This window comes from Artibeus jamaicensis, unplaced genomic scaffold (assembly GCF_021234435.1).
Source record: "Artibeus jamaicensis isolate MK-2021 breed Jamaican fruit bat unplaced genomic scaffold, CSHL_Jam_final scaffold_804, whole genome shotgun sequence".
Taxonomy (NCBI): Eukaryota; Metazoa; Chordata; class Mammalia; order Chiroptera; family Phyllostomidae; genus Artibeus; species Artibeus jamaicensis.
In genome coordinates, this window is record NW_026522055.1 from 1,594,882 (window position 1) to 1,619,188 (window position 24,307).

The window sequence follows — 24,307 nt, forward strand, 5'->3', positions numbered from 1 at the left end:
TATTGGTTGCCTCTTGCACGCCCCGAACCGGGGACCTGGCCCAAAACCTAGACACGTGCCCTGACCAGAAATTGACCCGGTGACCTTTTGCTTTTGAGGAAACTCCATACCGTTTTCCGCAGCAGCTGCACCAGTCTGCATGCCCACCAGCAGTGCGTGAGGGCTCCCTTTTCTCCACGGCACTTGTTTGTTGATTTATTGATGGCAGCCATTCTGACAGGTGTGGGGTGATACCTCATTGTGGTTTTCATTTGCATCTCTCTGATGGCTAGCGATGCTGAGCATCTTTTCTTACGTCCACTGTAGGCCATCTGTACGTATTCTTTGGAGAAATGTCTATTTGGGTCCTTCGCCCATTTTTTAATTAGATTGTTTGCCTCCCTGTGTTAGTTCTTTGTATATTTTGGAGCTCAAAGCTTTATCAGATGTATCGGTGGCAAATATGGTCTCCCAAACATACAGCGGGTTTCCTTTTCATCTTGCTGATGGCTTCCTTAGCCGTGCACGACTCACTTAATTTTAAACTTCCTGAAAGCCGTATTAAAAGAGAACCCAAAACAGGTGAAATCAGTTCTAACCATCTATTTCATTGTTTAAAAACTTTATTTATTTATTTTTAGAGAGATGGGAAGAGAGGGAGAGAAACACCAATGAGTGGCTGCCTCTCACACGCCCCCTACTAGGGACCTGGCCCACAACCCAGGCATGTGCCCTGACTGGGAATCGAACCGGCGACTGTTTGGTTCACAGGCCGGCGCTCAATCCACTGAGCCACACCAGCCAGGGCTGGTCATCTCTTTCTTGAGCCCACTAGATCCCAAATATCTTGACTGCAAACATGTCATCAGGACGGAAACTGACGAAGGTGTTTGACACACTTTTTCACAGGCCGCCTTCCAAACCCTACACAGACCTTTCAGCCCATGCGCTCGGTGTGTGAGGTTACCGGGTGTCACCCTGGCTCCGCGGTGCTTTAGGGGCACCGTTGCCTTTTGTCCCCCAGCAGCCTGTGAAAGGTGAGGGCCCCGCGTGGGGAAGGAGGGGACTGGAACCGGCAGAGGCAGCATCTGAGGCCGAGCCGCGGACGTGCCTGTGAAGGCAGAGCTCCGGTCTCATCCCATCGTCCCCTGTCCCGGCTGTAGAGCCTGTCCTGGACTGACCGGGGTCCCTGGTGCACAGCTGGCCCTGAAGGGAGCAGGACGGCCACCACAGCTGGGAAGGCGGAGGTCGCGGTGCTGGCTCCCTCGCAGGGTGCCCGGGGGTGGGGTGCTCCTCCTGTCACTACCACTGTCCACCTGTGGAGGACAGACGGCTTCCGGGGGGTCAGTCTGACACTGGCTTCCCCGAGCTGGGCCTCTGTGCCCTGACTCCCTATTCTGTCCCTTCCTCCCTGTCCACGGCCCCAGCCTCCTCTTCCCCCACCTGGACACCAGGCTTGGAGAGTCTGTTCCTACCTACAGCTCCAGGTCCCCCCCTGAGTCCCCATCATTCTTCTACTCCACACCCGGCCACAGACAAAGATGACCGCCCGCAATGGTCCATCCCATAATAAGACGGTCCCTGCAGAGAGCTCCCCCCTCCTCTTCCCCATCCATCCCCATCTCCCTCCTGTTCCAGCAGTTCCCCAAACACAGCAAACTCACCCCTGCCTCTCGGCCTCTGTACTTGCTGTTCCCTCTGCCAGGAACACTGTTCCCACTTTCTTTTCTGGCTACTTCCCGTCTGCCGTCAACACCCAGCTCAGAGGGCGCCTGCTCCAGAGGCTGTCCTGGCTCCGTGACCCCCCTCCCGGGCCCTGTCCCATGCTCAGCTGCACCCGGCTGCCTGTCTGCCACTGTCCCGAGACAGCCCCTGCCCGCACCCAGGGAGCCGGGGGACCGGGTCTCAGCTCCTGGTCTGCAGCCCACGAGTGCACGCTCAGATTTCGGGATTTGTAACCAAGTGAATTTGAAAGTGGCCCCTCTCACAATCTGCCATCTTGGGGAGTCCTCTTGGATCAGAGTTGGGGTCCGTTCCCTGTGTGGTAACCAGATTCCTGGGAATTCAACAAGCAACCTGGCACCTTGACTGAGGGAAGCTCCTTGAGGGCTTCAGGATGCAAGAGGCAGATGAAGAGATACATTTAGGCTCTGAAAAGTCTGGAGTCTGCCCTGGCCAGGTAGCTCACTCGGGTGGTTAGAGCATCATCCAATAATGCCAGGACGGCAGGTTTGATCCAGGTCAGGGCACATACAAGAAGCAACCGATGAATGCATCAATAAATGGAACAACAAATTGATGTGTTTTCCCCCTCCCTGTCTCAAATCAATAAACAAAAAAAATTTAAACTTTCTTTAAAAAAATACAACCACATTGGAATCTCCAGCTCACTTAGAAGGATTCGCACGGACAATGAGGTGGAATTGGAAAAACAGCACAGAGTAGAGGTCCAGGAAGGGACTGTCCTCTTTCGTCCCCATCCTCCCTCCTCCTCTAATTAACACCAGCCAATGTCTCCCGGGGCCAGACCCGTGCTCGGTACCAGGTTAGAGTAACAAAGCAACTCTCCATATACCTTTTCTTCCCCCCTGCTGATAAAAGTAACACACACTCAGTTGCTGGTTCGATTCCCAGTCAGGGCGCATGCCTGGGTTGCATGCTAGGTCCCCAGTAGGGGGCGTGCAAGAGGCAACCACACATTGATGTTTCACTCCCTCTCTCTCTCCCTTCCCATCTCTCTAAAAATAAAGAAATCCCCTCCCACCTATCCCCCTTTCCTTCCCTTCCCCTCTAAAGATAAATAAATAAAATCTTAAAAAAAATAAATAAATAAAATCTTTTCTTAAAAACCTTAAAGAAAAAGTAATACACACTTAGGAAAAAGCATACAAAGAAAGGAAAAACCAGGCAAAGGGCCTCTGCCCAGAATTCGCTTCTGTTAACAAGTGGTGAGTGCACTTCCTTCCAGTCTTTTTTTTCCTATGTGTCTAATGCAGGGCTATGTTTTTGCATCATCCTCTTATTTTTTTTTACAACATTTTGGTGACATGATATTCTCTCTGGGGTCCTGCATTTCCCTGGAAGAGTGTCACGTGGTGCTCATCTCCCTTGTCACCAAATTCGCTTCCAGCGGGACATCCTGCCATCCTGCAGTTTTTCCCAGCCCAGGGCTACTTTTGGACGTGGAGATGCAGCGGGCGGGCTTCAGTTCTTTACTTTCCTCAATATGCTTCTGCTTTCTCTCACTTCCTCCACTGAGCCGGGCTGACTCGCGGGGCCGGATGAGTCCTCACTCAGGGCTGTTTCGTGCAAAGGAAGGAGCGAGTTGCTTCCGAAGCGAGCTGGTGGGTGGTTGGCCTGAGGAAGCTCCCGCCAGCGCGGAAGTGATCCCTGCAAGACGTGGCTTCCTGGGCGCAGATGGGCAGCGACAGTGGCAGGATGGCCTTGGAGGTGGGGGCTGGGGTTTGGGGAGAAACCCGGTGGGTCACGTGGCTGTGTCTGCGCAGGAAGCTGGGCGTCTCAGAGCCGGGCTGCACTTGAGCCCTGAACGCTGGCTCCGCCTAGTGGTGGCGTGGCCAGGCTGGCACCTCAGTTTCCTCCTCATCCTGCCAGGTTCTCAATGGCAACATAACAAAAAAGCTTTCCTGCTTGGTGGGGTAGCTCAGTTGGTTAGAGCGTTGTCCCCTTACACCAAGGTTGGGGGTTCGATTCCCCCCCCAATGATTAGATATGTGGAATGACAAATTGATGTTTCTCTGTGTGTGTGTGTGTGTGTGTGTGTGTGTATTCTGCTCTCAGTAATGAAAAAAGAAGTTAAGTTACAAAAAAGAAACTGTCAAACAAGTCTGGAGCCTGAATGCCCGCCGCCCCTCCCCCCCCCACACACACACACCAGAGGTGCAGCCCGAAGTCCCAGAAGCCCTTGGGGGAGAGGACGGTCTCTCTTCACCAGGGTTCTGTGTTTCCCAAACATCCGGACCAGAGCGCCCTGTGCCCTTGGATTCTCCTTGCCCAGGAGATGCTGGCAGAGCACAGAGCAGGCCCTCACTGTTTGTTAACAACAAAAATAACAGAAACAAGAACAACAGAAGGGGGCGGTCCCCACGGTCACTGGTCACTGGGGAGAGAACGAGGCGGGCTCCGAAAGGTCAGGCTTGAGTCTGCACCTGAGTCTGGACTGGGAAGCTGAGAAGGGAGGACTGCTGGCCCAGGTGCCGGAAAGAACCCTGGGGATGTCCCCCCCTCACCCTGTCTTAGCGACACTTGGTTGGAGGGGGCGGCCCCCCAGTTCCCAGCGAGCCCATCTGCAAGCCCAGCAGGACCGGGCTGCTCCATCTGCTCCTCCTTCCTCCCGGGCCCTTGTCCTCGGCGTGGCCCCTCGGGCTCACCTCCTCAGTCGAAAGCAGGACTGCAGCCTTGAACCCCACACCACCCAGGGCCTTGCCCGTGGGGTCAGCCAGCAAAACCGTGGGTCCTGTCCTTTTTCAATGTCCCAAAGCCCGGCTCAGGCCTCAGCCTGCCCGGCCTGCAGCCTCTCCCCCTGGGTCTCACTACACCCAGGGCTGACCCTGCCTCTCTCGTCTTGAACACTCCAGGGATCCCCAGGCCCCTCAGTGGACAGTCAGCCCGTGGGGAGGCCCTGCTTGGCCTGGCGTCTGCCCGCCTCGCCCTCCCCCTGCCGACGACCCTCCCATGGGCGGCCTCACTCCAGCTGCCTTTTGGCCAATGTCAACTCCTGAACTCTCTCACCGGGTCCCCCAACTTCACTGATGCTGCTCGCTCTGCTCAGGATGCCCTTCCCCTTTTTGTCCCCAGTCCTCCTCTTGGACCTGCCAAACGCCTCTTCTGCATCCATCATCATGTGTTTATTTATTGAGACGTCCGTGCGGAGCGAGCAAACGGGTGGGCCTGGTCTGGGAGAGGGTGTCGCAGGGACACAGAGGTACATGCGGTGTCCCCAAGTCTCACGGCTCCGGAGCAGCTGAACCAGGACCCGAAGGTGGCTGCTTCCAAACCGAAACGCCAGGTCCCCAGCCACCCGCCTGCCCTGAACACAGAGGACTAGCCTCTCAGTGGGTTTTGGTGTGTTTTTTGATCGTCTTGGCCTGTTCCTCATTCAGACGTTGCCGTTCATGTGTCGATCTGCTCACTGGACAGATAGTCGGACGGATAGTCTTTGGGTGCCTGCTGTGTGTCAGGCACCACGCCGGGCTCTGGGGATCCTGCGGTGGACAAGGCAGCCACGGCCCTCTTCCCAGAGCCCGACCTCGAGTCGGGAAGAAAGACGCTACCCGTAATCGTCGCCCACACAGTCACAGAAGTGGCAGCGGTGTGACTGGCCTGCCCCGGCCCCCATCACTGTTGTGGCCACTAACACAGAGGGGGTCAGGCAAGGTGGGGGTCCTGCCTCGGACGGCCCAAGGCCCAAGGTCCCCTCACTCTTTCTGCCACATTTGCTGAGTCACCCCGACCCATGCCTGGCTCTGTGCCAAGTGTCAAGGAGACAGACATTCACCAGGGAAGGGAAGACGGTCCCATTGGGGACCGCCTCCCAACCCTAATAGGGACTCCCGCCCCCTCTTTCCTCCGCAGCTTCGGTGTGGTGACTAAATGTCACTAACACCAAAAAACCCCCCACTGTGTTCTGTTGGGGTTTTTAAGAAAATGAGCTGTCAAGAAATCCTTCATTAAAAATTTAACTGTGGTAGGAAAAACGATTAAGTGAATTGTTTATCTTAACACTGTTAAGATAAATTATTCTTTTTAAAGACTTTATTTTTAGACAGAGGGGAAGGGAGGGAGAAAGACAGGGAGAGAAACATCAACGTGTGGCTGCCTCTCTAGCGCCCCCTACTGGGGGGACCTGGCTCACAACCCAGGCATGTGCCCTGACTGGGAATCAAACCCTCAACTCTTTGGTTTACAGACCAGCACTCAATCCACTGAGCCACACCAGCCAGGGCATTTGCGTACCTTCTGAATGCAATAAACCGATAGCAACAATGTAGCAAGCGTACTCTTCTTTTGCATTAACTTCTTTACATTCACAATTTCACAAAACATTGTTATTTTTTCGACCACTTTTATGAGTTCTCATACTCCCTCCTTCCCTGAGACCACAGGCGCATGCTCCCTGGTCAGTGAGGACGTCACTGGGGCCCCGGCACACACCCCGCTCCCTGAGCCACTCAGGCCTCGCCTGGGCCTCCCAGGGCCTCGGCCTCCTCTGCAGGGTGGAAACGGGGCCCCCAGGACCAGGTGAGAAGCACAGGCCGAGAGGCAAGGTGGCCACTCAGAAGGTAGTGTCTCCTCATTTCATCAAGTCCATTATCACCATTTTGGGCAACATCGCCTCACCCCACCTCCCCACCCAACAAGAAGTCCTAAACTTGTCCCTACTGGCAGCCTCCAGGCCCTGCCAGGCAGTGGGGTGGGCTGGTGGGAAAGTGGGGTTAAGCTGGGGCTCAGGGGTCAACCACCTCCCTCCCAGGAAGGTGAGCCTGCCCCCAGCCCCTTTCCTGCCTGTCTGGCTTACTCTCAGTTCTCACCTCCAGTTAACACGCCCTGCACCGCACAGATGACCTCCCAACAACACGGGTCTGAGCTGTGTGGGTTCGCTTATAATGTGGGTTTTTCCCCAGCTAATATCTTTACTGTTTTGTAAAAACAATATTTTACTTATTTATTTTTAGAGAGAGGGGAAGGGAGGAAGAAAGAGATGGAGAGAAATACCCGTATGTGGTTGCCTCTTGTGCGCCCCCTACTGGGGACCTGGCCTGCCACCCAGGCATGTGCTCTGACTGGGAATCGAACCAATGACCTTTCGGTTCTCAGGCCTGCAATCAATCCACTGAGCCCCACCAGCCAGAGTAATACCTGTGCTATTTTTGATCTATGGTTGGGAGGTTGCAGATTCGGAGGGCCGGTTCTAGGCACTCATTGTTCTACACCCTTTTATACTTGAGCATCCAGGGCTTTGGGTATCTCAGAGGCGTCCTGGAATCACCGCACCTCCCCCCGCACGTGAATACGAGGGACAACTAAGTTTGGGGGGAGTCAAAAGTTACATGTGCATTTCTGACTTAGCGGGGGTTGGCACCCTTAACCCTCGCGTTGTGCAAGGGTCGGCCGTGCTGTGTGCCTCTGCCCGTCTCTCCGCCCAGCTTCCCGCAAGGCCTGGCACGCGGTAGGTGCTCAATAAACCAACCAGGGGCGGGAACTGGGTACTGCGGGTGCGCTAGTGGGGCCTGCCAGACACAGGGAGACCGGGACTCATGGTCTCAGCAGGGTTCCCCGCACAGAGCTTGTTTCTGGGTGCAGATGGGACCCACTTGACGGCGGCAGTGGGGTATCTGTAAGCCACAAGAGTGAGTGGGGAGTGCCGGCTGGGGCTGCGCCTGCGCCTGGGTCAGCCTCTGGTCCCAGCAGAGGGCGCCCTTGAGTACAGTGTGACTGGGCAGGGTCTTCACTGCAAGGGGGACCGGGGCTGTTTTAAAAAGCCCAGGGAGGATGTGGTAGCTCTGGCTGGGGTTGGGAGACAGGAGGGAGGCCAGGAGGTCGGGTGAGCATCCCGATGGGCAAGGATGAGGCCAGAGCTTGGGTGGCCTGGGCGGAGGGCCACAGTCAGGAGTGGGTTACAGTTCCGTCATTAAGTCACCAGAGCATGAGCCCAGAGAGCTACGAACTGGGAAACCTCAGAAGCGCTTTAAGAAATGAAATTCTTCCCTGGCCGAGCAGCTCAGCTGGTTGGGGAGTCGTTGGGATAAGCTGAGGTTGCTTGTTCCCAGCTGGGGCACGTGCAGGAATCAACCGGTGAATGCATGGATAGGCGGGGAAACCGGCTGATGTTTCTCTCTCTCTTCCCCCTTTCCTCTCTCTCTAAAAGCAATAATTTTAAAAAATTTTTAAAATATTTTATTTATTATATTTTTAGAGAGGGGAAGGGAGGCAGAAAGAGAGGGAAACATCAATGTGTGGTTGCCTCTCGAACGCCCCCTGCTGGGCACCCGACCCACAACACAGGCCTGTGCCCTGACTGGGAATCCAACCAGCGACCCCTTTGGTTTGCAGGCTGGTGCTCAATCCACTGAGCCACACCCAACATGGGAAAACCAAATTTCTTTTTAAAAAGAAAGAAATCAGCTTCTGTAGCCCACCTGCTGGTCTCAGTTCCAGTCCCACTCACCGAGGATAGTTCTCTGGGCCTCAGTGTCCTCATTTGTAAAATGGGGATAAGAACAGGGCCCCCTCACGGGGTGGTAGGAAGGCTGAAATTCGCCCACCAGGGCCTCAGGCAGCGCAAGCAAACAGCGGGGATGGCACTCCCACTGTCCCTGCCGGGGGCCGTCATGATGTTCAGAAGCCACACACGTGTTTCTCCGGATTCCGTGCTTCTAAGGTTTGGCAAGCTCTGTGCTGATGTCCCCAAAGTCGGGGGGCCGTGGGGGCCAGTGGGGCTTGAATGCACCGGGGTGTCAGTGACAGCGCCTCTGAGGTTGACGTTTCGCTGACTGGAGAAACACGACAAACATGGAGGACAGTGAAACTGGTCTCCCTGATGACACTCTGGCGTTCTCAGAAGTCGAGCATTCACCAGGCTACCTCGTGCCTCAGGTGATCTGCTGACGACCGCAAGTCCCCAGGGCCCCGAGGAGAGCCTGGCACACGGCACGTGGGGTGCGTAGGACACGCTTGTCCAAGGTCGGAGGCGCCAGGTTTCTCAGCAGCTCAGCGGCGGAGGGAGACAGTCGTGGTCCCCATCGGTGACGAGTCTGAGGCCCAGACCAGCTTGGGGACAGGCCCGAGCCAAGGTGGAGTCAAACCTCAACTGACTGTAAGCGCCACTAACACTTTTGGATGGTCCCTGCTGTTGTCTTTAAAATTAAGTTTCAGAAACAACTTGGACATTCTGCTCGCGTCCTTTGAAAACCCAATCACGCATTCTAAGCACTTTCCTGGGTCATTCGATATTCTTCGAAACTCCATTCTTAAGTGGTTGCATAACCTTCTGTTGTGAAAATGCACCGTGACCCACTTCTCCCACGTCCCGGGTGTCAGGCAGTCTCGTGGCTGTGGGGCCGCGGCCTTCCACCTGCCGCCTTCAACCTGCCTCCGCTGCGCTCCTGGCTGTCTCCTTGGAATTGCTTCCTTTGGACTGAAGTGCGCTCCTCGCCAAGAGCCACGCACGGTGCAAACGACCTCGCTGAGACCCCGAGGGACTCCGGGCAGCCCGCTACAAGCCTCGGCGGATCGTACTTTGTTAGGTTGAGCTCATGTCCTCTGGGCCACCAATCCCCCTGCCGCACATTCCAAGACATTATCACGAAAGCCCCAAAGGGCTCCCGAGGGAGGGGCGCTGTGGTGGGAGCAGCCCGAAGTCTCCCAGGGGTGTCTGCCCTAACCAAGGTTGGGGGCGTGATGGGGGGAGGGCAGGAGGGACGCTCATCAGAGGGAATTCTGCAGCCAAGCCACAGAGGAGACCTGTCCTCGCGCATGCGCGCCCGCGCAGCCGCAGCAGCCACGTGGCGCGCACTGAACCCCAGCGGAGTGAAAACAGTGAGACAAGCAAGCCATCTATAACCCAGCCTCATTTACATACATTAAAAATGCACGCAGACAAAGCGACAATAAGCATTTCCCACCACACGCACACGCAGAAAGATCCACAGTAAACACAGGAGGGGGGGGGGGCTGGCTGTGGGGAGGAGGGGCCAGGAGCCAGGGGCGGCACCCAGGCGCAGAAGCAGAGCCAGCGGCTGGTGACCCTCCTCCTGGCCCCTCCAGGACCGAGGTCTGCTGGGCCGCGGGTGCTTCCCCAGGGCGCTTTGAGCAAGGCGGGCCATGGCTCGGAGGCAGCGGGAAGGCTCGTCCCCGGGCCTTGGCCTTAGACAACATCTTCGTAGGCCCTGGGCTTGCATGCCCCGTCTAATCTCAAACAGAATTAAGGGCCCCGAGGGAGACTGCCAATTCGTCTCAAAAAATTATTCTGCCCATTGGGGCCTTCCCTGTCACGTCACAGAAGGGCATTTTAACTCTCCCCAAACCGCTCGGCGCACTTCCGAGTCTCCCACACCCACCGGTGTGGCCCTCGGTCCTCACCGCTTCCCAGGACAGGGGACTGGGAACAGGTGAAGGGGACCCTGGGCACCTCCATTCTTGCAGCACTGCAGGGACTTGGCTGCCAGATGGTTCCCCGCCTGTCCCGGTCCCCCGGGGACAGGAGTTCTGGAGCTGGCCTTCCTTCCCCTCCTGCACAAGCGTCTGCTGAGAGCACCTGCGGCGCACCAGGCTCCACTCTAGGTGCTGAGGCAGCAGGGAGTGGGCACCGTCCCCGTCGTCATGGAGGTGACCGTGGGTGCAGGAGCCAGATGACAAGCAAGTGACCACGGACAAGGGAGGCTCCCAAATCTCCTGACCATCTCGACTGAACTTCGGGGCCAGCCGTCAGGTGCGCGTGCGCATGCACGTGGTGTGCGCATATTTGGGGAGGTCACGGCCAGCACTCGAGTGAGGACGCACAGCGCAGACAGGGCGGTGCCTCTGACCTCCCCTCTGACCCCGAAGTTCCACCGCCAGGAATTTATCCCAAGGGCAGCGCCCAGAACGAACCTCAGGAAGTACAGCGCAAGGATGTTCGCTGCGGTGTTGCTTATATCTGTGACCCTGGGGGCACAAGAAGGAACATGGGACGCCCACACACCAACGTCCCTACACTGCCGCCAAAACTGACATTTGTAGACACTTAGTGTCGGGTTGAAAGATGTTCATCGTTAAGCTCCTATGTTTACTTTTTAAAAGATTTTATTTGTTTTTAGAGAGAGGGGGAAGGAGGAAGAAAGAGGAGAGAAACATCAATCTGTGGTTGCCTCTCACGCGCCCCCTGCTGGGGACCTGGCCTGCAACCCAGGCATGTGCCCTGACTGGGAATCCAACCAGCGACCCTGTGGTTCCCAGACTGCGCTCACTTAATCCACTGAGCTACACCAGTTAGGGCAAGCTCCTAGGTTTAAAAACCAGTGGCAAACCGGCATGAAACAGTGTGATTTCATTTTTTCCTGGAGGAAAAAGAAAAGCAACCTGAGCCTGCTGTGCACTCGCGGAGGACGTGCGTGGAGAGCGCCACCTGTGGCTGTGGGCAGCACTTGGCTTTCGCCCCGTGTTTTCGCTTGAGGTATGTTTTCTCGTGTTTCTGAATTAATTTGTATTCATTCTGTAATCGATCATTTAAAAACACATTTATAGAAGCACAGAAAAGAGCCAGGAAGGGCTGGAAAACAAAATGTAAGCAGTAGTTATTTATATCTGGATGGTGGGACTAGGGGTGATTTTTACATTTTTTTAATTTGGATAATGAGAAGGCTATTATTTCTTAAGGTGCCTTTAACAGCTCCCGAGATGGTCCCACTTCCACCACCTGCAAGGTGCCCACTGAGGGGGCCAACTCCACTGCCCACTGTTGTGGACGGGATACCCCTGCCCTTGGGGGACATGCAGAGTGTGTGGGGGGCCAGCTGGTCTCCAGAGTGGGGGTGCAGGAGCCCCAGGATGAGAAACGAAAGTGTTGGGGTTTTGACCCTTTAACAGAGTCCATTTCACCCTGGCTGGTGTGGCTCAGTGGATTGAGCGCCAGCCTGCAAACCAAAGGGCACATGCCTGAGTTGCGAGGGCTTAGGTCCCCAGTAGGGGGCACACAAGAGGCAACCACACGTTGATGTTTCTCTCCCTTCCCCTCTGGAAAAATGCATAAATAAAATCTTTTTAAAAACCCGACAGAGTCCATTTCTGCTTGTTCATGTCTATGGCTTCAGGAGACAGAGCATGACTAAACAGAAATGCGTGTTTGTCTGTGGGGCACCTGTGTGTTCTGGCAGGAGCGTGGTTCCAAACGGTTTGCAGGCCAGTGGCCTGCAGATGCAGGGACAGACAGACACATGACAGACAGGTCCAACCAGAGTGGCCAGCTCAGACCTAGGACCTCAGAGTCATCCTGTCTGTCTTCCTCTGCCCCACACCCCCTCTGCAGGACAACCCTGTCACCTCCACCTGCAAAACAGACCCAGAATCTGTCCACTTGTCACCACCTGAGCCCCGTCGCCGGCCTGTCTGAGCCTTTCTGCAGCTGTCCTGAACTCTGCACCAGCCTGTCAGCTGTCCCGCTGACCCCTGCAGGTGACACCCAGCACCTCAGACACACCGGAGTCAGAGCGCACCTGTCCCCTGCCTGGAGCCACCCCTGGCTACCGGCTCATTCAGAGAAGAGCCCTCGTCCTCACCGTGACCGCCAGGCCCAGCAGGATCTGCCCCCGTTGTCCCCTCTCCTCCACCTGGTGGCCCACGGCCTGCAGTGCCCTTCCCCAGATGTTCGCAGGCTCCCCGATGATCTTCCCTACACATGTGCTCAAATGTCACCTTCTCCAAGAGGCCACCCTGACCTGCCTGTCTTCAAAGCTGCACACACCACCCCTCCCCCCAGTTCCTTTTCCCACGCCCTTTAGCACGCGCACTGCTGACTCTGCCTGCGTCTCTGAGGCGGGCTCAGCGAGGGCAGGGCTTGCTGCCAGTTTTGGTCACTGAGGTGTCCTGAGGGCCCAGGACACTGCCTCCCACACGCAAGGCAACGAGGAGACATTTAACAGATGCATTCAGGGCAAGGGCTGGGGAGTCTGGGGTTGGCGGTGAGGGGGGTTCACCTGGGGGACCTGGGCCAAGGAGACGCATGTTCAGACAACTCGCTTCTCCTCACTGGGAGAGTGACCGGTGTCAGCCGCAGAGGCTGGTGGCCATACCCAGCTCCTCCAGGGACTTGGTGAGGGCAGAAAGGAGCCTGGAGTTTGTTCCTCGGAGGGTTTTCGGCAGGGAGCAGAGGGTAGCGTGTGTTCCCGGCAGGGAGGACGGGCCGGGCAATGAAGGGGTTAGGGGCTGGGGAGGCTCAGGGGAGCTGTGGGTCACTATCAGCTACTGGAGTCCTAGGTGGGTCTGTGGGCAGCGCTGAGAGCGGGCAGGCGCCGAGCACTCTGTGGGACTGACTTGTTCCTCGAGGCCTCCCCCCCCCCCCCCAAAGAGAAAACAGGCTCTGCTCTGGCCTCCGGGCTGCGGCGGGCCCAGCAGCTCCTCACAGCCGCAAGCTGCGACTCACACCAGGCTGGCTTCCGCTTCCATTTCTCTCACACAATGTCCCCACCTGAACTCCACCCTGTTCGCTCCTTTCTTGCTTCTTCTCCCCTTGAATGGAAGCCCAGCAGGGGCAGGGGAGGGCTGCAGGGACCTCGGCCACCCCCCGGACAGCGGCATCTGCTGCCTGTCATGTGAATAGATGGAGGATGGGTGGGCGATGGAAAACAGGGCTGGGGGGGGGGGCAGGTGCATGGTCACAAGGCAGGGCAGAGTGTTGCCCCTTAAGGGAGCTGCGGTCGGGTTGGCTGGGCCTGCAGCTGGAAGGACCGGGGTGGGCGCAGAGGCGCCCTGTTGGAGGCAGTGACGGGAGGGGTGGCCTGGAGCCAGAGGACACAGGCAGCCCTTCGGGAGCAGAAATGGGCCGTGTGACAAGGCCCTGCTGTTCCTGGACTGTGACGCTGGCTTCACTGGTCCCGGCCCCACAGCCACCCAGGAAGGGACACCTTCTTGCCTTTGGCCGCCCCTTGGCACCGTCCTCCTGTAACAGCTCTGTCCCCGGGCTGTCCAGGACAGGCAGATGGCGGCCAGAGAGCCCTCCCGCTCTGGAGGGACGGGCCAGGAGGTGTGGTGGAGGAGGCAATGGCAGCTCTGGGGGACTGGGGGTGCCTGTCCTGGAGCCCCCTTCTTCCTGGCCGTACAGGCTGGGGCTGGAGGGGACTCCCGGGGACAGGGGACTGACCGACGCCTTTGAATCAGTGGGACCTCAACCAGGGGTGAGTCACTGCAATATCTGGCAATATTTGGAGACGTTTTGGGACCCGGGGGCGGGGGATGACCAGCACCTAGTACAGAGGGATGGCTCAGCCCCTTATAGTGTGATGGACGCCCCACCCCCACCGTGGGGAAAGGCCCCAAAGGCCAGCTCCGAACAAGCACAGCTCTGCCCCGCAGCCTCAGCCAGGGCGCGTCTGAGTCAGCCTCGTAATTGATCAGGTAGCAGCTGCCCTGGGGCTCCCAGTCTCCGAGGCACCGTGCCCACCGGCTTCCAGAAGGACGCGGGGGCGTGTGTGTGCCCCACGCAGGCAGCAGAGGGGGCTCCCCAGGTACCAGGATGACGCTGTACCCTTGACAAGTACGAGACCATCCCCAGCCCCTCGGGCAGGGGCTCTCAGCTCCTTTCTCAGATGAAAACAGAGTCGCAGACTCCATCACAGGCCTGAGGCCACACAGCAGGTGGGACACGCGGCACAGAGACCCCGTGGACGGAAGGGGGGGGCTCTCAGCTCGACCTGTGACCCCAGGGCCGGGCTGGTCGATCGATTGATCGGGCGTTTGCCTGCCCCGCTGTGGGAGGCAGGCAGGTGGTTCTGCCCTGGGCCCGACTCTCTTGGCACAGACACAGAGAGTCTTGGGCCTGAGAAAACCCAGACGCCGGGGCTGAACTTAACCGGATCCAGACGGCGTCTTGGACGTTCCCAGGGGCAGACATGAAGAGCAGGTGGGGTCACTGAGGAGGCCCTCGCCCACTCAGGGGGGAGGGACAGACCACTACCCGCGCCCACCCTGCCTCCGGCCGCCTCCTGGGGGCGGGGACTCACCTGGATGCTGTTCTCCTGCAGGTTCAGGTACCGAGTGTTGACAGGGATGCTGGCCGGGACCTCGGCCAGCTCTCTCCGTGTGCAGATCACCCGGCTGGCCTGGTTGCTGCAGGAGCAGGCTGCAGGACAGGAGGTGGCCGGCGGGGAGCCCCCTCCAGCAGCCAGGGTCAAGGCCACGCCGCCCCCGCCGGCCCCCAGGGGTGGGGAGAAGAGCCAGAGGAAGAGCAGGGCCCCATGGGGCCAGGACATCCTACTGGGCGGCAGTGGGGGGCACGGAGAGCCGCGGGCACACGCCATCCTCAATGTTCATGCTCCGCGCGGGCGCCGGGGGGCTGCGAGGGAGAGAGAAGGAGAGTCTCGGTGAGGGACGGCGGGGGGGGGCGGGAATCTGTGTGGCCCCCCTGTTCCCCGACCCCCAGCTCTGGGCCGCTGTGGCCTCCGCCATCACTTCCCTGTCTTCCTCTCACGTCCCCCTCTCCCCGCAGGGAAGACGTTCCGCCCATTTCACAGAGCTGAACACTGAGGCTGGGCCCAAGGTCAGAGGCGGAGTCAGCCCGATTCAACACTTAGTTCTGGGCATGTTTTCAAAGAGGTGGGTAGGTGGGCAGCGATGAAGAGAGAGACAGACGAGACAAAGGTGGCAGGACGGGTGGGACCTCGGGCAGGGAGTCTGGGCGGGGTTCCGGCTCCCAGCATAGCACCCACCCCGACCCCCACTTGGTCACCTGCGGAGCCTCCGGGAGCCCACTCCAGCCTCCCGTCCTGCCCCCTCCCCTCCCCTCTCCTTCCTGGAGCCTTGGCGCCTGCCTGCACGCCCTCCATCACCGTCGCCCAGCCAGGTGCCGGCCCGGGGGCCTCATGGCAGGGGCACGGATTGGAGTGAGACAGGCAGGGGAACCAGCAGGAACACGAGGTGCCAGCCAGGCAACTGCAGAGGTGAGGGGTGTGGCCCGGGAGGCAGGGAGGCCGTGTGGGGAGGAGGCTGGAGGCCGTGCTGGGGGATGAGGGAGCCCGGGCTGACCTGGGGCGGCAGGGTTTGCAGGCCAAGACTTGGGGCAACTGAGAGGCCCGAGTTGGGGGGCCCCGGACCCTGCGCCTGAGCTCTGAGACGGGCGGGGGGGGGCCTTTCCGCCCCCATTTCCACAGGAAATGATAAGCTAATAGTCACAATCCCCACCACTGTGATAAGCTAAGAGGAACAACAAGCTATAAGCTAATAGTCACAGTGAAGAAGATGGCTTGGGACTTCGGAGCAAACCTTTGCTACACACACACACACACACACACACACACACACACACACACACACTCAGCTTCACCGAAGGAAGCCTCGTGCTAACCGTAGGAGGATGCGGTGAGGGGTCCAGCTCACAGATGAGGACACTGAGGCCCCAGGACAGAAAGTGGCTGTCCCAGGGCACAGGGCCCTGTGGCAGGCGGAGGGGGCAGGGGGGCTGTGGCCCCGGGGCCACCCTCCGGCTCCCAGGCCTGGTGCGCGCGCGGTGCCCGAGACACCCGGGTGCACCCACACCAGCGAGCCCCGCTCCGCCATGCCGAGCCGAGACCTCAGAGTCCCCAGAAGCCGGCTGCACCCTCGGGCCACCAGCCGTGACAGGGGCACGCCCTCACACGGCGGCTCGGACCCTCGGACACAGGCCCCCGGCCCGCGCCCGACCCCGCGTGTTCCCTCCCTCCTTCTGCAGATTCCCAGGTCGTTTCCACTCAGATGAAAATGCGTGTGCGTGTGTCTGCGTGCCCGAGTGGGAGCGTGCGAGTGAGCGGTGGACGGAGGCAAGACGGACGGAGAGACAGGGACAGACAGACAGAAATGAGAGAGAAGGACAGAGGGACAGACAGACAGCGGGCCGGAGAGAGGGTTGGTAATTCTGTCTGTCTCCCAAACTCATTTTTCCGCCTGCAGGACTGGGGGCCCAGGAGACCCTCCCTCTGAAGAGACCGAGGCTGGGGACGCGGGCCAGGACGCCCCTGGGACAGCGGGGAGCCTGCTGGCCCCCAGGTCCCTGCCGGCCACTGTGTTCCTCTGCCTCCTCACCCGTCCCCGTCTCCCCTGCCACCAGCCCACGCCCCCCCCATCACTGCTTCTGCAGCGGCCGGGCCGCCTCCCTTCCCTCCTGCACCCTCGCCATCGCCGTCCTTGTCCCCTCCCACAGAAGGGACACTCACCCTGGTGGCTTGGCTTCCGCTGGGCCTCTCCCTGCACCCCAGGCCCCCCCTCCACATGCCTCCAGCCGCCGCTGCCCGGCTCTGCCTCCCCAGCTCTCTGGGTTCTGTCGAGGTCGTGCTGGGGGGGGCGCAGGGGCTTCTTGGGTCTCCCCGCGCCCCCCCCTCGTCTCCTGTCACCCTCCCCACCCCCGGGGGCAGCTGTCCCAGGCCCCACTGCAGCAGGCCTGCTCCTCCTCCCCTCCCTGCGGGCCTCCTCCCGGCCTCGCCCCTGCCCCCACCCGCAGCCTCTCTCCTCTCCACCTGCCGCCCACCCGGGCCCTTGTCCTCTCTCCCAGCCCCTCTGTCTCCCGTCCGTCCCTTCTTCAGGCCTCCAGCCCGGTCAGTCACGCCGCCCGCTCACTGCCGGGCCTCCCCCGGGACCACCGGGGCCCCTCTCTCCTTCTCCCCCATGTCCCCCTCACTCTCGCTCGGTCCCCATCACCCTCTTGGCTCCCGGGAGCCTGTCTCGGTCAGATTCTCCGTCCGTCCGTCTGTCTGTCTTGGGCTCTCCCGGCCAGGCTCTGTCTGTCTGTCTCTCCCTCCCTCCTTCTCTCTCTCTCTTTCTCCGCGATTACAATTTCTAGTCACACGGCAGTGCAGAACCCAGCGGAGCCCCGCTCCCTCCCGCTCCCCCTCCCTCGCCTTTCTCTCCTTCCGAATGGGGAGGGCGCCGCTCCTCCCTCCTCCTCGCCCCCCTTCCCAGTGCCCAGAGGCCTCCCCCTCCCCCGCTAATCAAAGGCTCTGTTATCTAATTAACCCGTGGGTTCTGGGCAGCAGGGAAGGTCGGGGAAGGAGGGCGAGGGGGAGGATGCTGCCGGCCCAGCCTGGCCTCGTGGCCCAGGCCTCCTCGTGGGCTGCAGAGCCAGGCTGAGCGCCCCTCCCACTGACCAGCCACAGGCTCGGATCCTGCACCTGCCCCCAGCCCCAGGGCAGACAACCTGGGCAGGCTCCGCGGCAGGCACCCCCTCCAGGACCCGAGGGGCCCCTAAAGCCCCCCCACCCCCCACCACACCACACAGCCATTCACTCCAAGCCCCAGCCCCGCTGGACCAGCACACTGGGACCCACACCCCACACGCCCAGTCTTCCGGCCGATAGTTCATGCCCAAAGAATCCCCCCCCCCCCCAGCGCTCTCTCCCCTGGACCTCAGCCATGCCCTGGCAGCCGCCTCCTGGTACACTTCTGCAAAATGGGCAGGGAGGCTGCATTTGCTCATTCGACGCGTCTGTCCGTCCAATCTTATATGCACACACTGGTGCAGGTGCTGACAAATGCTGTCTCCACAGTGGGTGGCCACGACAGCCACGGGCCACAAAAGCCGAGGAGCAAGAGGAGACAGCACCGCTCAGCGCCAGGGCCGGGCTGGAGCGCTGGGCCCGGTGTGCTTGCTGCGTGGCCTCAGGAGGAAAGATGCTGTGAACCAGGGCGATGAAAGTGTCTATCTGGTCGGGGTGACCAGGGGCCGACCAGCTAAGTGATCAGTAAGCAGCTGTGCCTTTACGAGACAGGCGGACCCCTCATCGCCCTGGCCCGCCGCCATGTCCCCGCAGCAATCGGGGGAGCCTCATCATGGGTCTCCCCACTTCCACCCTTGTCTCCCTCCCAGTCTGTCCCCAGAACAGCCAGGGGGTCCTGCCAGATCCTGCCTCCTCTGCTTAGCAAGCCCCTCCTGCTCCAACCGGATGCCTGGCTAGGTGTCCAGGGCAGAGGCCTCTCTCCCTGGGCCAGGCCGCTGCTCTGACTTCCCAGGCCGCCCCCTCCCTCTGCTGGCCCTGCGGCCTCTTCCTGGTTCCAGGACGAGCTGTGGGCATGTCTGGCCGCCGCAGGGCCTTTGCACAGGCCCTCCCCTCGGCCTCAGTTGTCCCTGTCTTCTCTCAGGCTTTGGCTGCAATGTCACCTTCACAGTGAGGCCATGGTGACCACCTCGCAGCACACAGTTCCCCCTTCACCACCACTCCCACCTCTTCTGGAACCTTCTCTGCTTTGTTTTTCTGTATAATGTTTTTTTTACCATCGACCTCTCCTGAGCCCTTGCCCTGGAGCGTGAGCTCCCCAGGGCGGGGGCTGTGTCTGTTTTGTGTGGTCCCAGTGCCCACGGGGCATGGGAGGTGCTCAGAACCGTCAGGAATGGACGGGTGAGGTGTCGTAGCCGTTAGTCCGTGTTTCCCCCGTTATACCGCATGCTTCACGGAGTCACACCGAGACACGGCCATCCCCACGTCCCCTGGTCTGCACACCCAGGCAGGACACACGCCAGCAGCTGCCCACCTGGGGCTCACGCCTCAGATGTCCCCCGAGTCTGAGGTCCCTTCCCATGCCAGGAGGGCTGCCTGGCAGAGGCAGCACATCCGTAGGCCGCAGACACAGCTGCCTCCAGCCCAGACCATGGCGCCACCTGGCTTGCTTGGTCTCGGCGAGTGCACCGTAGATCCCAAACTGCGGGTGCACCCCACTAAATAAATGCCATGCCCTGCGGAGAGCTGCCTTTTTCTGTATCGCTCGAGTGAGCTCCACTCCTCCCCTTCTGAGTTTGTTCCCAGAGCCAGGCCCCCCGTGTGCATCTGACTTGTATAACACCATGAATAACACCACTGCCAATCACGAAACATGTGCCACACACCTGGCACCAACCAGGCCCTGTTCTGTGGTTCCCCCACCCACCCATTTCCCAGATTGGGAAGCTGAGGCACAAAGGTGAGGGCAACACAGCTAGGAATGGCCCCTACTGGTCAGCTTCTCCAAACGGGCCCCAGAGAGCCCCAAGTTTAATGACAGTCCCACTGAGGTCCCCTGTGGGTCATGTAGAACAAGACCCATCCCCCCCAAAAGCCCCTGCCTTCACCCCCACTGCAGAGGATGTGACAGTGTTGCCCCTGCCCACACCCGGCTGGTGGAGGCTCCATGACCTGCCTTCTGTGACCCTTCCACTGGCCACGGCCTCCTAGTAGTGACAGGAAGCAGTTACCGAACACCTGCCACCCGCCCAGGGCCACGCTAATCACAGCCCATGCCTCGGGCTGCAGCTGGCTTCTCTCCAGGTCCCAGGGACAAGGGGACTGTTCTTGCATCCATTTCACAGATGGAGAGGCAGGTCCGGAGGCCCGAAGGCATTGGCCGGGGGTCACACGGCCTGTAGGAGACTGGGGCCCAAGGCCCGGAGCTTGGCCGGGCCGCCAGGGTGCCTCTCTAACCCAATGCCCTGCACACCTGTTGTCCACCCCACCTGGTGCGAGACACCGGTGCAAGGGGCCCTGAAGAGAGAAGAGGTGCAAAAGGCAGAGAGGGGTTGACAGGAGGAGAGCGAGAGAGAGGGAGGGAGAGTGTCGGGGGGGCAGGGAGCGAGGTGAGATCCAGAAAAGGCAGCGCGTGAAGGCCCCAGCACTGGCGACATGGGGCCCAGGTCGGCCATCCTCTCCCGCCTAAGTGCCGAGGTCTGAGCGCTGTGCCTGAGAGGATTCAGGCCGATGCCAGATGGGAAATTCGGGTGGCCCGGGGGGAGGCGGGGCGAGGAGAAAAGGGAGGCAGAGGGCATTCTCATCAGGCGTATTCATTTTTTTTTTTCTGGGGGAAGTTCAGGAGGTGAGAGAAAAGATAGGAAATTGACTGCCTTCGCAGCAAGAGGGATGGAGGTGAGATCTAAAGAAGAACTTCCCGACTGCGAGGGACTGTGGCGGAAGTGGAGCCCGGAGCCGGGAGGGAGGTGATACATCAAAGCCAGGGAGAGCCGAACACTTCTCTCCACGCCTGTCGCCTGTCGCATGGGCAAGGCCTTGAGCTGTTAAGGGGGGGGCGGGGGGGGAGGGTATGAGCAGCTCAGGCTTCAGGGATGGATGAAACACCTTCATGTGTGAGTCCCTCTGAGCCAGCCGGTGTCCTAAATGCTTTTAAAATAAAAGTAACCCCAAAGCCCTGAGAATCGGCAGGCCCCTAACGTTTGAGATAGAAGAACCGCGAAAAAGAGCTGCTCTGGCTCCCTCCTAGCAGCTGCTGAGGACACAGGGCTGCGGGCTGGGCTTCCTGGGGGGCCACATGGAGCTGGGGACGGGTGGCTTGCTCGGAGTCATGGAGTTGTCCTGTCTCCCCCAACTGCCCGCTTGCCCCCCAACTGACTGTCATTTATTCGGTCTTTCTGTGTTTCTCTAACCAGCATTTACCCATCGAATCCTGGCCTGGCTCCCGCCGCCCTGCCTCGGAGGCTGCTCCCACACCTCAGGCACCTTCCCGCCCCAGGGCCTTTGCTCCTGCTGTCCCCTCCGCCCTGAGCTGTCCTTCTTGGGTCTAAAGGCTCTCTCTGTCTCTGTGGCAACGCCACCTTGGAGATGAGGGTTTCTTTGTCCCCGCCCCACCTGTTTCTTTCTTTAAGATATTATTTATTTTTAGAGAGAGGAGAAGGAAGGGAGAAAGAGAGGAAGAGAAACATCAATGTGTGGTTGCCTCTCCCCCATCCGCTACCGGGGACCTGGCCTGCAACCCAGGCATGTGCCCTGACTGGGAATCAAACTGGTGACGCTCTGGTTTGTGGGTCCGCACTCAATCCACTGAGTCACACCAGCCAGGGCTGCTGCTGCTTTTTTTTTCCTTTACAGCCTTCCTATTCTGGCTTGGCGTCACCCGATGGACAACGACTGGTTCTCTGCTTATTGTCTGTCTCCTCACCAGAAGGGGAGCACTGGGGCGGGGGGGTGCTTTGGGTGGCCCGTTCGCTGCTGGTCTTCAGGGCCTAGGACAAGTCCCCAACCCCAAGTCAATACTCGCTGCACAAAGAATGAGCGAACCAGCGCCCCCTTCTGCCAGGTCCCCTGACAGCACCCTGTGCACAGGGGCCAATGAGTCCTGTTTTGTTTTTGTGTCCAGGGAGTTAGTGGACCCCGTGGCTAATATGCAAAGACTATACAGGCAAAGACTGTTTCGAATGGGCACTGCCCCTGGCCCGGAGGTGGACACCGCAGTGAGACTGAGCCCTGAAGGACCTGCGGGAGGCGGATGGGCGCACGCGTGCCCAGGCCCGCTGGCTGGTGAGGCAGGTGGGGGCCCGGGAGCCCCGTGGAGTCGGGCTCGGGCCCAGACGTCCACCTGCACAGCGGGCTCAGAGGCAGGGGCGTGGGGGCTGGAATGAGGAGGGCAGGGTCGGCTCCAGGTTGGAAAGACCCCCATGAATGGGCTGGAGGCTGGGGAGGAGCTGGGCTAAGGGTCCCCGGGAGAGGATGCGCCTGTGGCTGGGGCCATGGGGACAGTCCCCCATGGGGGACCGTGGGGACCCAGAGGGGGAACCAGTGAAAAGTGACAGAAAAGCAGAACTTAGCAGAGGGCGGAGCTTGGAGGAGCTGTGGGAGGTGAGGGAGGGGGAGGGGCCGGGCCCTTCCTGGCAGAGGGTGGGGCTGGAGTGGCGGAGGGATACACGGTGGGGTCTGGTCACCACCAGCCTGGGCTCCCACCTCCTGCTTTGTGAAGCTGGACCTGGCGACAGTCCTTGGCTGTCCCTCCATTTCCTCCCCTGAGAAATTGGAATTAATAATAGGCACCATAGAAGCCAGAGCAGGGGGGCCAGGGGTGGGGGACGCAGGAGGGCCTGAGGGCGCGGCTGTTTACTACCCTGGTGCAAGTGTCTAAATGTCTGGAGGTGTCACTGTCTGTCGCACTCGCTGCCACCCACTGTCCGGTATGGCGGGCCACCAGCGAGTGCGCCTGTCGCGCTCTTGCCCCCACCCCCCTGGCGAGTGTGACTGAGGGACTGAACTGTTCATTTAGTTGAAATTCGTCTACAGGTGAATGGCCACACGTGACCGTGGCTGTCTTGGTTACTGTGTCAGACAGCGCGAGTCTAACCACTGGTAACCGTGTCCCAGCAGAACCAGCTTCTGCTCGAGTCCCCCCAGCTCGGGCCCCTGCTGGGACACCCTCCCAGGCATCTTGCGGGGCCGTCTCATTAAAGCCTGAGACTGGAACCTGACTGCAAGTGACATGCTCACGTCTTGAGAGCCGTGTCCCCCGTTCCCAGAAGGTCACACTGAGGCAGGGCGAGGTCCGGACTGTACCCAGAAACGCCCAGGCCCAGGCGGCTGGAGGCCAAGGCCGATCCTCCGGACTCCCTGCCCGCTGTGCGACTCTGGGAGGTGGGAGCAGCTTAACACCCCTGGACCGAGTCTTCCTGGGAGTGAGTGAGACTCAGGGCCCCACCTGGTACTGGTGATTTTTAAAACAGAGGTCGTTGCCAAGGTCATTGCCAAGGCTTCTGCAGGGGTGCCTGAGGCTGAATCTGCAGACTGGGATGGGTGGGGTGCGAGCCAGCTTGAGTCTGGCCTCCCTCGCTCCTTCTGCTTTTGGCCCCTGCCATTTCTCCTGCAAGGCCAATGCTGGGACCCGTTGTCTGCCCCACGGGGAGTGCTACTATTTTACCTTAAAAAAAGGGGGTACTACTGTCCTGACTGGCGTGGCTCAGTTGGTTGAGAATCATCCTGCGCAATAAAAGGTCGCCGGTTCGATTCCCAGTCAGGGCACTGGCTTGCATTGCAGGCCAGTAGGGGGCGCGCAAGAGGCAAACACACACTGATGTTTCCCTCCCTTCCCCTTTCTCTCAAAATAAATAAATAAAATCTTAAAAAGAAAAAGGAGGGGAGGATCCTACTACAGTAACAAAAAGTTGGCAACTTTTGTTCCTCAGGCATCAACGGGAGCCCGATGGCCTGGGGGCGCTGAGCTGGTCGGTCTTGGTGGGGTGAGGGGTGAGGGGCGAGGGGCCAGGGGCGGAGGGTCTTTAGGAGGAATAAGGACCTCCCCTCTGCCCTCCCACTCTGCTCTGTGTATGGATGGGGCAGACTGGGTCAGAACCTCAGCCGCCGTGGTGACTAGCTGTGTGGTCTCAGATAGGGGCCTCCATTTGCTCATCTGTAAAATGGGGAAAATAGCCCATCTACCTCCTAGCGTGGTGGGGCTTCGGTGGTCGGCTCCCGGAGCTGGAGCCTCGAGCAGTGCCCGGCACAGAGAAAGCTCTCTGTGAAATTACTTGACAACTGTGCGGCCGGCCCTCAGAGAGGTGGAGGGAAATCGCTGCCAGCAAATCCTGGGTTGGCACGGTGACTCTCGCTGGGGTCCCCCTGCTACCCCCCAGGCTCTGTCTGTGCAGGTGATGACACCCAGCTCGGGGGTGAGGATTTGTGGGACATGCTCGGTGCTGGGCACCAAAAGACAGCAATATGAAAGGTTGCCGTTTATTCTCACTGGCCCCGAAGAACAAGCTCTTTCCTCATCCTGTGACTCTGTCCCCTGCTTCCCAAGCATAACTCCAGTCTTTCGGGCTGAATTCAAAACTGCTCATTCATCACAGGTTGGGGGGGGTCCTTAGGGTCTGTGCCTCTCCCTGCGGCCGGACATGGATTAGATGCTGCCCGCCATC

The 24,307-nt window shown here is 59.6% G+C and overlaps 1 protein-coding gene across 2 annotated transcripts in view; it reads right to left on the minus strand.

The window, feature by feature from the left end:
* LRRC4B (leucine rich repeat containing 4B) overlaps window positions 1-24,307 on the minus strand; it is a 36,410-nt gene that overhangs the window by 6,350 nt on the left and 5,753 nt on the right. The window contains exons 1-2 of one of the 2 annotated variants that reach the window (XM_037149033.2): window positions 16,875-17,051; window positions 14,691-15,022 (exon numbers count right to left, since the gene is read on the minus strand). In XM_037149033.2, coding sequence (XP_037004928.2) covers window positions 14,691-14,987 — 297 coding nt within the window. In that variant the 5' untranslated portion in view covers window positions 14,988-15,022; window positions 16,875-17,051. Of the gene's footprint in view, window positions 1-14,690; window positions 15,023-16,874; window positions 17,052-24,307 lie in introns of those variants that run through there. The other variant, XM_053659738.1, reaches the window with a different exon arrangement.